The sequence below is a fragment of the Malania oleifera genome, chromosome 3 (assembly GCF_029873635.1).
Source record: "Malania oleifera isolate guangnan ecotype guangnan chromosome 3, ASM2987363v1, whole genome shotgun sequence".
In the NCBI taxonomy this organism is placed as follows: Eukaryota; Viridiplantae; Streptophyta; class Magnoliopsida; order Santalales; family Ximeniaceae; genus Malania; species Malania oleifera.
In genome coordinates, this window is record NC_080419.1 from 118,804,128 (window position 1) to 118,816,607 (window position 12,480).

At 36.4% G+C, this 12,480-nt stretch overlaps 1 protein-coding gene across 1 annotated transcript; it reads right to left on the bottom strand.

The window, feature by feature from the left end:
* Window positions 1-18: 18 nt before the first annotated feature.
* Window positions 19-10,535, bottom strand: LOC131150852 (probable serine/threonine-protein kinase SIS8). Its single transcript, XM_058101888.1, has 13 exons — window positions 9,932-10,535; window positions 9,184-9,624; window positions 8,074-8,177; window positions 5,489-6,546; window positions 5,240-5,280; window positions 2,807-2,875; window positions 2,590-2,690; window positions 1,924-2,002; window positions 1,727-1,825; window positions 1,466-1,534; window positions 1,247-1,296; window positions 968-1,144; window positions 19-568 (listed from the first exon to the last, which is right to left on the bottom strand). The coding sequence occupies exons 1-13, from the start codon at window positions 10,304-10,306 to the stop codon at window positions 496-498; spliced, it is 2,736 nt and encodes a 911-aa protein (XP_057957871.1). The 5' UTR covers window positions 10,307-10,535; the 3' UTR covers window positions 19-495.
* Between the last annotated feature and the right edge of the window lie 1,945 nt (window positions 10,536-12,480).

The following is a 12,480-nucleotide window of genomic DNA, read 5'->3' on the forward strand; positions in this document are numbered from 1 at the left end:
ACGCAGTATATAAACGCATTTTCTGTAAATTTTTTTTTTTTGTCCTTTTATTATACTTTCCGCACAACCTACAGAGATCAAATGTTTTACAATTTCAAAGCCGGAAGCTTGAAAATACTTCCAGGGACTAGAACTCCAAGATTATTTTCTTTTTCTTTTTTTTGACCCCATTTTTGTAGAACTTTGATACATACGATTCCCCCCCCCCCGCGGGGCCATTTTTTTTTCCTTCTGCCTTAGCAGAATTAAACAACTAGCGTGTAGGTATATCACCTATTTTCATTGCTAAAAGCTACTTCCCACTCTTTTCTGAATCGGCGGTGCTGAGTCCCCACTTTGAATGAACCAGCACTCCCAATCCAGCGCACTCAAATGTTCCATGGTTTTCCAAATTGAAACTTCTGCTGCTCTGACTCTTCGAGCCTAGAACAATTTCTTCACTATACAACAGTACTGTCATCGCTGTTCTGTCCAATTTGTAGTCTCTATATTCTGTCAACAACTACGATGCTGAAGATGCCGGAGACGAGACATCAGCTGTGAAAAAGAAGGCCGCAAATGAGGTTCACTGCACAAAAAGGAGGGAAAAATAATGAGTCATTATATTAACAATACTAACAATTGAGCACTATTAAATTAATTCCATATAATTTACTGAGATAGCTATAAGCTTTTTCTGGCACTTCTTTTACGATACAATATCCTGCCAGCATCATTGAGGGAAATAAACAAAACACTAGCCAATAGTATAAATTGGCCTATTCCAATGAAAATTGTTTATAATTTTGAATTTCCTTGAGAACTAGTTCAAAACATTACCTTAGCAAGTAAATTTCTTATACTCTAATCATGGCAGGATTCATTTTAATTTCAATCAGGAAGGAAGAAGGTAATGAAACCAAACTCCAAACCCTGCCTCAGCGCCAAAATATTTTAGAACAGATAATTAACACAATTGAAAACTTACGTCTGCCAACAATCACGTATTATCTGTGCAACTGGCAGATCAACCTCTTCTGGAATTTCAAGACGTCTATTTTGAAATCCAACAGCACCAACAACTTGCATTGGGTTCATACCAATCCATGGCACACGCAAGGTAGTCAACTCCCACAATATAACACCAAAACTGTAGACATCACATCTGCAAGGAAGCCAACACATTTGCATCAATATTTGAAGCGGATATTTCCAAATTGCATTCACCCCCTAGCAGGTCTCAGAAGAATATATAAACTAAACTCACTTCTCATTGGATGGTTCATTCCTTAGAACTTCTGGCGCCATCCATTCAGACTGGTTCAAAGGCAAATTTTAGTATGATACCATGCAACAATCTCTTTTATTTATGGTACTTCAAAACAAAAATCTCATATTTTGACAAAACAAAAAGGCATTTCTTGCAGAACAAATTCACAAGGGAAGGCTTTAGAATAGGTTTTGAATTGCATTCAAAAAGTAATACCGTTCCAGCAGTAGACTTCGAAGACAGGAAAGTGTGGTGCTTCATCCGTGACAAACCAAAGTCACAAACCTACAAAAACATAAAAATATATTGTGGAAAGTTTCACATATTTCTGTTAACCAAGAAAGTGGTAGTTCTTATTTCAAATTAACAAAATTATAACTATGCACCAAGTTCACCAAGTTGAAAAATAACATCAGAAGAAACATATATGATAATGGAAGAAACAAAAGAAAGCAGAAGAACAATTCTGGAGGAAACCTTCACAACCCAGTTTTTATCAACAAGGAGATTTGGAGACTTCAGATCGCGATGCACAATGGTAGGGTGGCTTGTGTGCAAGTAATTCATTCCCTTGGCCTGCAAGCAGTTGGGTAGATTGACTACTTACAGAAAAAATAGGATAAAGGCAACCACAAAGAGAAACCAAAACAGGGGGGGAAAATCCCAACTCATACCACATCAAGAGCCATTCGCATGCGCCTCTTTTCATCAAGTTGAATATGGGTTCGGTGCAACAACCTATATAAACTCCCCCTGCACAACAATAAATGAACTTGAGAAACTCCACAAGAGAACAAAACATTTTTTTCTCATTTTTCTCCCAAGAACAATTGATATATCCACAAAAATCTCTTTGACACCCTTTATCTCTAATATTGCTCTCCATAAAATAAATGATATTAACTAGTAAATCATAGTAATTTATACATGTACAAATCACACAGCAAGCAAACTTTTCATGTGTATTTTTGGGACTGTCCACTAAAAACCCAACCAAATACAATTTTTTCACTTTTCACAATCCAAAAGTTTTAATTCAATATTTTTGACATAGCATATCCTTTTCATTATTTAAAGTGGAGAATTATTGCATTATAAATAATACATCCTCCCCGAAATATACAAGGGCCATAGCATATTTCTCACCAATATATCTATATAAGTATACCCCTAGCATTCCATGTTTTAGAACATGTTCTGTACCATGATTCCGTTTCAGTTCCATGAACTGAAACATTTCACATTCTAAGTAACATTGTTTGAACCTATTGCGAACAAGCATACACACATTCTACAGAAGGAATTCATTGCATTGATTTAAAGTGAAAGTAGGCATCAACCTTGGGAGGAACTCTGTCAGTATCGAGAAATTTGGGTAGCGAGCAACTGCACCCATGAAGAGAACAACATTAGGATGTCTCAGCCTTAACATGATCTCAACCTGTATGAAGCACAAGAATTGATTTGGATATTCCAAATATTAATCATTTGAATAAAATATCAGGTTAATAATATGATAACAGCATGCGGTGGAAGAAGGAAATTTTGAGAGCTTACTTCACACTTAAATTGAACCAGCGCCTCACCAGAGAAATCTTGGTCTAAGAACTTCTTCACCGCAACTTCCTGTTTGATAACGCCAATCCCATAAATAAATCACAACAATCTATACAATCTGGTATTAAATAAACAATATCATGCAGTACTAATTTGTTATTTAACGTGATTGTAAAATTCCAATTATGCCAGCCAATGTATTTCAGAAGATTATCAATTTCTTTCTTTTTTCATGGGTGGGTTCGGGGGGGGGGGGGGGGGGGGGGGGAGAGGGAGGCACTATCGATAAGGAAAGCGTAAAATGCAACTTCAAAATTGCAGAGAATGTGATAAAAAATAGGGCTATATTAGGGCTTGTTTGGTTTCATTTTTGTTTTTGTTTCTGCAAAGTGAAGAAACAAATTAATGACAACATATTTGTTTATGTTGCTAGTTTGCTGTTTCTATCGTCGGTTTTCTGTTGTTTCCAAAAAAATGAAAATGAAAATGAAAATTTATGGGTTTCAGTTGTGGCAACTTGTTGCCAAAAAATTTTGATATAACCAATTAACTTTTTTGGATTCAATCATTCATCTTATACATAATTTAAATTAAAACTAAAATTAAAGAACCATGTGAATTAAAATATAATTATCTATATAATCACTAAAAATTTGAAAAAAAAATAATTTCATGTAAAATTTTACTAATTTTCAATTATCATGTACAATGAGAATGCTCTTGTAGCACCAAAACATGACTTTTGAAATTAGTAGTTAAGTAAAACAATTATAATAATTTCTCTTTTATTATATTTTTTTTTTTCATTTGCATTCCTTTTGTGTTTTTATTGTATTAATCATATTTTTTTAAAATTGTTATTTGATTCAAAGACACAAATGAGCATGTATTCAATCAAGTTTTTAATTTCTTTTAATTTTAGAAATATTGACCAAACAGGTTGTTTTAAATTTTTAGTTTTAGCTTCTAGTTTTTAGTTTTCGTTTCCAATTTTTGTCTTCGTAGTTTTTGATAGTGACAACAAACGGCCCTTAGGAACTTATATTCTAGTTAACTCAAAATTCAATAAACAAAAAGATCAAGCTAATGAAAGATAAAATTTAGGAAGCAAGCAACCTAAAGTCACTGAAAAATCAGAAAAATTCTCATCAATTTTTTGCACATTTTACCAGCAATGCTATACCATTCAAAATATCATATATAACAATTTTTGATGGAGTGCAACCTATTGCTGTAACTGTTATAAAGGGATTAAAACAACCTGAGTTGCCACATACATACGCAGCAATAACATCAAAAGAAGATTGACTACCATATTCATTTCGCTAGGAGGGTGAGCCTTGACCTGATGATAAGAGTGTTATTCAGATCGAAACTTTAAGGTCACAGCCTCATGGATTCAACTCACAAAAACAGCCTCTCCAGATTGGGAGATAAGGTTGTGTACGTCATACTCCCTAGACCTTTGATGCACACACACATATATGGTCCTGCTCAATTGATGCCCAGCATCATTTCCATCTTGCCAAGTTGCCATTGTTGGGTGATTCCAGCTCATTGATTTTTCTTAACAGTCTTCAATCTTAACAAAGACTTTCTAAAGTCTGTAACTAAAAGTGCCACCTTCAAAAAGCAGGAGCCATCCCCAGCACCTCACAGCTAAGGTTCTCTTTAAATACACAGACAATTTCGATATTTTCCAAGTTTTAAGTTCAAACTGGTTGTTACTCACATTTCTCCGTCCCTACTGAAGCTCCGTCTCTCTGTGTGCATGCACACACAAGCACGTGCTGTGTGCAATTTGGCTGGCTTGATTTGGTTCTTAAACCCCAAAAAGTGTGATTGTTTTATGTCCGTCTCAACCATTCCATCTCTGTTGAAGATGATTCCTCACACATCATGCTCAAATGCCACGAAACTCAGCCTTTACATCTACCCACCACTCGCAGCAAATCTTGTGGTTCCCGGCATGCCTAAAGAGATGGAGCCCAAAATTGACAAAATATTTGAATCTTATGAAGCTGTGAAGGAACTCTATTTTGTTGAAGCCATTATGCTTGGGTGTCGATTGAGCAGACACTGTATGGATTAGGATTCACTTACACTGGTGAGAGAATTTTAATTTTTACACCACTATACTTTTTTGTGGGGTTTATATTTCATTAAATCAATTGTAGGGTTTAATAATCTACTCATGTATACGATGCAGGAAAAGTTTCAAGTTGATTTTGAATGTGGATATTTGTTTTATTAATAACATCAAATTTAATCCTCAAGCATACATAGCAAACCAATGGTTAGCAGATGAACCAATTACTTATGTTGGATTGACCTACAAAGTGAATGTGCAAAAAGAGTGGTGTGGGCATAAGCATGCACACAGATATTCCTGATCAACAAATATTAATTGATGTGATAAAAAAAATAACTTACAGTGCCATTCAAATCTGCATGGTAAACCTCACCATATGAACCTGCAAAATAAGATATTATGCAAAAATATTATTGAGAAAGGGCCCAAAAATTCAAGCAAAGACTGAGTCAACAAACAAGTAGTGGTCTTGAACAACACGCGTGTGCGTGCACAAATATAATTTTAATTCAAGCAAAGACTGAGTCAACCAACAGGTGCCTAAGGTTGCCAACCAATTTTTGAACAAAATTGAGGAAATAGATGCTCACCAATACCAATACGTTCACCAATCTGAAGATCATCCCAAGAAATTTCCCATTCTGCAACCTCATCCAGCATTGCATTAATCCTATTGCTGTGATCGCAATCAATAAGCACGCCATTGTTGGTTCTTTCACCCATTCTTGAGGTAGAATCATTGTCAATTTCAGTGTCACGGACAATCATCCCTGCACTTTGCAGAGAGTTATGTCCACCATCATTGACTGATTCAAGCTGTCTTCGGCAAGAATCAATTGCATTATGTTTGGGTGATTCATGACTTTGTTCCCCATATGAACTTATTGCAACAATTCTAGATTGAGCACCGGGAGAAATGTCCACACCTGTTGAACCAGCTTGCATCATTTCATTAGACCCACAACCAACAATCACATATCCATCACTTGTTGTATGGGGAGGCAAAGAAGGGTTAGAGCATTGCTCATTGTTTGACATTGTCTTATCTGGATGACATTGAACCTCATCATCAACCTTTTTCCCTTCTGACATCTGAATTTTTCTAGGCATATTCTGTTCTCCCAGATCTTGGGAATTTATATCCATAAATAAATCAGGCGGTGGTGATGCACCACTCTCTAACAAAACAGCATGTAATTTCTGCGCAAATTCTGGGTTTTTTGCAGCACTTATGACATATTTGGACACATCTTTAACTTTCATCTTTTGAGCAGACGATGATTTCCTACTGAAAGGCGATGAGCATTCATGTGATCTACGTAGTGATGGAAGAAGCTTCCCAAAATCATGTTCAAATCTTTCAGCTCTATTCTTTTTGGCATGTTTTTCATCACTCTCTATTGATTGAATGGCTTCATATTCTGAATTTGAACTACAAAATTCAGCAACTTCATCGTGATAAGGTGAAACTGCCAATGTTTCAATTCCTTTCATCTGATCCCTGTCAGGCACCAGGCAGGGATCTTCGACAGTTCCAGTGACAACTGAAGAACTCCTTACATCTGATCCCAAATTTTGAAGATGACCACTTGGTACCTCCACAGGAATTAGTGCACCAGGAGCACCCATTAGATCAATTATGTATTCACTGCATCGATGCAACAGTCAACTCATCAATACAAATAATTTCCATAAAAACGTCAAGGCTGTACTGGTGGGACAATCAATTCCATGACTACATTCATAGAAACTTCAAGGTTGTTTGCTTTATCAGTGTGAGAAAATAAAAACAGCTGAACAAGAGAATACAAACAGTATCGAAAATACATAGCCCACTGTTATCATTAAAAGTACTTGTCTATAAAGAAAAGATTTTTAAGTCCAGAAACTTAATGGAATAATGGGTGTCTATATACAAATGAACTTTGGCAGACTTTCACAAATGCAGGTGAGCTAGCCAGTACACAAAAGTAATTCAAATAATAATTTATGCTTTTTCATTAATAAGAAAAAGCACAAGAAATGTGTGGACTTGATAAAAAGTTTGGCAAAGTTCATTTGATATCTCCCTAGATCCAGAATGATAAAACAGGATAAGAAATAAATTAAGAATTCCTAACAAGCATAAGGTTGCGTTTGGATACAGAATTTGGACATGGAATCTAGAAAATTCAAATTTTCAAATTCTAACATGACGCAATTCTGCATTTGAGAAAACTGGTAATTTTTAAAATTCTGTGCATCATTTAATCAGAATTAGGACCCCTCAATCCCCCGCTCCCAGGGGAAAAATAAAAAATAAAAAACTTCAAATGACATACAAATAGACACTTTTTTTTCCTTCCATCTATTACGAAATCCTATCTCTCTCTCTCTCCCACCCTGTCTCTTTGACACTTTTCTCCTCCACAGTCCAAACCACTGTAGCCTGCCTCTAACCATACACCAGTCACCATGTCATTGACAACACCACCACTCTAACCATTGACAAACCCATGGTTATATCCACCAGCACTCCAGCAAGTCATTAACAATATTCTACTAGACAACCCACCAAGGAGAGGGCATGATTGTCCCCAACTTCAGCATCTATTTCCAATTGCGATGCCAGCGATCATGCAAATAAGTGTTTTAAATCTGCACTATTTTAATTATAGTAATCCCTTCATGCATTCCCAAACAACAATAAGGCACTATTGGTGTTCGTAAAATGCACAGAGGCTTGGTTAGAAATGCCAGATTCTTTAAAGGAGAACCCCTTTGTAAGTAAGGGATGTGCCTCATTCCAAAGACATACAAGATGTGTCTTTGGGATGAGGCATAGACCCTATTCCTAACATTATATGGTTTTGACAAGAGCGAACAACTTATTTTGAGAAATATGTAGCTTACATTGATATATTTTTAATTAAAAATACATCCACAAAGGCTTATGCCTACAATGCTCCTCACCTTGTGCCTTTGCCTTTTAAAACATTGATAGTTATAAATAACTTGGTTCAAACCCCCATCTATTGAAAACCCCTTTATTGACAAATGCCTTGAATATTCAAAATTCTCAATCCTAAGCACAGTAAATATCACAAGACGCCATGTACTCATGAAAATTGGTCTCCAAATAAAAACTTACGAACATTTTACAGAGCAGTGATTAAACAAAGCTGGAGATCATCACCTTCCGTTTTCAATTTTAATTAAGTTTACAGCTCCCTCATCAGTGCCAGTATAGTAGCTTCCTTTGACCAGCATACATGGAAGATTGATCTTATCAGCTAGTACCTGTTATCAGAAAACCGAAATAATCAAATATTTCCAACGGCGTAAAGCATTTTAGCATCAGGAAAAAAGAAGTAAAAAATAAATGCTAAGACATGAGGAAACTAAACATGTTTACATAAATCTAGAGCAACCAGACCAAATCATGATGCTCATTTGCCAAAGAATAAGTAACATACAGATTGATAGAAATGATTGTACAAAACCAAAAGGAGTGCAACTTATTTGAAATCAGCCAAGTGTATGCAACTTTATAACCATTAATTAATTAGAAACATAAAGGTGTCAAATATATGGTACTTTTACATCAGTCACTACTAACATTGGACAAAGAATTCACTTGTGTAAGATAACAGAAGTTTCGAACCACGACAATAGGGCATTAGAAGTAGTCCACGTTCTCCCAAAGATCTTGATTCATGCACCTCCAATAGAATAGCCAACCTGTTTATGTTACATGTGGAAACTGTAACATTTTGTGCAAATCCAGAATGGCCTAAAAGAAGCTGGACATAACGGGAAAGAACTAGAAACTTAAGCTAGAAGTAATGAACATAACTCTAATTATTGTATATCATAAGGTTCCACTACTCAACTTTAGATTTCACGAGGATCCATTATGCTTAATTTATCATGATTGTTGAATTGTTCTATGACCTAGAAAGTTAAAAGAATCAGAAATGCAAAGGAAAAGCATTATAAGCTTACGCTTGTTGGAAGCAAAACTTCCATAAAAAATGTAGTAAAATAAACCATCACATTTGCTAGTTTCATAAAAATGAGTATGACATGCCTTGATGAAAATTACAACAAATAGATAATAAAAAATTTTAAACAAAACCTAGACATTCAATGAAACAATTTTGCCAGTTTTATTGGAATCATATTATAAAACCTATTGGCCAAGACAGCTAATGGCAACGAGCACGATGAGGTAAGATGCAAACAGACAATTCATGTCTTGCATGAAATTTAATGCTACAAATTAAAGAAGATAACAGCTGCCAACCTTAAAAAGCAAGGCTCTGTGCCGTGAAAGTCCAACATCCAGGCAGCCGAGTGGCAGGATGACGTTGTTTAGAGATTTTCGCAACTCATAACTCTGCACAGTCCACCTTTTCAACATTTCATCAGCATCACCAACCGGCCCACCCATTCTACCAACGACAAGATTAGCAAGTTTTTGAACTAAACCACTTAAAATTGGGTCATGCTCCAAAGCTTGGCACTCCAAAAATATACAATATGCTCTATTCTCGAGCTCTTGTAATTCGAGATCAACAGATCGGTTCACCAAAATCACTTCATAATCAAGATTGTCTGATACAGATAATGCTCGAAGATCCACAAGCAGAGGCATTTTCCCTTGCGACAGTGAATTTGTGGTAATGCCATAAACATCATAAAACCCATCTACCACTTTTTCATCATAATTGATAAAATTATAGTTCTGCCACATGCCAAATATAGAAATTTCCAAGGGGTAAAAAGTCAAAACCAATTATAACACAATCTTCAAAACTAAACAAATATATCAGGAATAAGTCATTTAACATAGAGCCCTAGAACTTATAATGATTAATCAAACTCAATATGCAAATGAACAATACATATCTGAAGAAAAAAAAGAACGGAGGAGAGATCTGGGCAATTCACAGATCGAACCACTTCTGTGTAATCTATCCAAATTCCAAAACCGCTCAGAAAGCACAACCTAGATAACACAGAATGCATAACTTAAATTAAACGGGACATACCCAGTATCGAAGCGAGAGAAATTCAACTAGGGTTTCGCTTTCGGGGACCGGCGGCAAACACCCAATCAAGCTAATCCGCTTGGCGGCCTTGATCTGTGCAGTCTCCGGGTCCTCGCGGCCTGCACTGGGATCTGATGCGCTTATTGCCAGTGCAAGCTGCACCTGGAACTCCTCCTCAAAGAAATTGAAATCAGGCGTTGTCGGAGACGGTGACGGCAACGGAGCCGACGATGAAGAGGAAGACGAAGACGGAGCCAATGGAGGAGATGGATTAGATACCGGTACAGGTTCGGGTCGGGCATCGGCCATTCTATGGTGCTCATTGAGCCCACCTCCGATGTGAAGCTTTCGCAGCAGATGCTTCATTCGAGACATGATTCCTTCGCATCGGCCACAACCCTCTCTCTCTCTCTCTCTCTCTCTCTCTCTCTCTAGTTTTCTATCTTTCTCTCTCTACTGGTTTAACCTGCGCCCACTTTACCAAAGGAGATTCGCTTTAAACTGCGCACCTTCATCGTCAAGGAAGACGCCACTGGAATTAAATTAACTGCTCACCCTTCCCTCCAATAGACCGCTTCCTCCGTCTCGCCAAACAACTCCCAAATGTGTATTTAGTACACTCTTTTATAGTACAAGCCAAGTTGGGGAGAGCATTGGGTGTGCACGAGCATCAATAGACTTCCTCGTCTCCATCATCTGATTGAAGATGATTCTTCCAATATCATGATGGTGAAGATGTGTTTTTTCCCATTTTATTATTAATTTAAAATAATATATTTAATAATACCTTGTTAGGAAAAATATTTTCATAATGACACTGACGTAATCTTATTGCTTGGTCTGGCAAAATTTGCTTGGGAAAATGATGCAACAGTGGATGTATGGCAAATCTTGCTAATCCATCCAATGTTATTTGTTTCGGATCGGGTTTCACTCATTCATCTGTCGTTGGACGCGTGGCAAAACTCGCTGGACCATCCAGCGAGTTTTGCTTGCATATTGACTTTCCTCCTTCCTTTGCATGCGAACGAACGAGCAACAAAGAAACGATGGCCTTTGCAGAGCAGATAGAAGAGGACTTTGCAGACCTATTGGACGCTAATACCATACTGGGGTAAACCTAATCATTAACCTAAACAGCGAGAAGCAGAAATCAAATAAACATATCCATGTATGATTATATACAATACCAGAGTACTAACAGATTTCCCAAAATTTACATATATCATTGATCCCAAAATATTCTTAACTGGTGAGAGCTATACAAAAACACTCCCAAAAATACTCACTCTCTACTGACAGGGCAGTACTGTGGCCCTTCTATCTGCGAGCTTGGTTTGCTCGCCTACCTGGATCACTTTAAAAATGATTCAACACTGGAATCAGCCAACACTCAATAAGACAAAATATGCTATTACTAGTATGTAGTAAAGGAGTTACAATATTATGAAAATTTGTTTTCATATAATCATGTATAACTGATTATGTAAATACAGTACAAGTGATAAAATCCACCACCTTTTCCATATTGCTTAACATAACAACATTAAGGATTAATATTCAAAATACTTTTAATGTACATAAGTATGTTCCCTGTTTTTGTAAATCTGTATATACGTAATAATAATTGAAAACTTTCCCTGTGGATAACTGTGTGTCATAATTTAACCTCTCATGACAGGGTTGTGTGGTCCGTAGGGGAGATCTGCACTTGCTGGCCAATCAGGATAAATCACTATACTCCATCGGTCTGATCTGCCCATCTCAACCCATATTTGATGGGGAGCCTGTCCACGTCAAGGGCCTAGGTGATCGACCTACTACCACGTATTATCTAAATTGGTGGTTGCACTCATAACATAAATATCTGTAGCAACGGTACCGTGCTCTGTAACTGTGTGGCCCAACAGGGTCTGATACTATATAATATATCTATATATACAACTATCTGATTTACCATGATTCTATAATAACTATATTAACCATGAAAATGAAATAAACTGTAATGAATTGTAATTGTATCATCTGTATCTTTGAACTGAACTGTAATCTGTACGTCATGGTACTGAGAACTGTATAATCATAATACTGAAAACTATATAATCATGGTACTGAAATTCGTATAATCATGGTACTGAAATTCATATAATCATGGTACTGAAAACTATAAAACATACTTTCATACTATTTCATATTTTCAAGCCACACAATACTTTAATACATAATATTCATAATTTAATAAACTGTATAATGTCTTACTGTGAATATTAAACTGGTAAAAATATACATTTCATACTAAAAATCATTTTAAGATTACCTAGCATAGCATATTTCTCTTACCTGATTACTGAAAAGCCCCTATGGTATACTGTCCTAACACCCGCAGGACCTCCTAAATAACACCCTGAAAACAACATTTGCCAGAACAGGATATCAACATTTCTTCGCCTATATCATTTCTTTTAACTGTCAGAATGCCAAAAATTGACTAAAAGGCCTTACTGTGAATTTGAGATGAATTCCAACTCCGTTTCACCAACGATCCACCC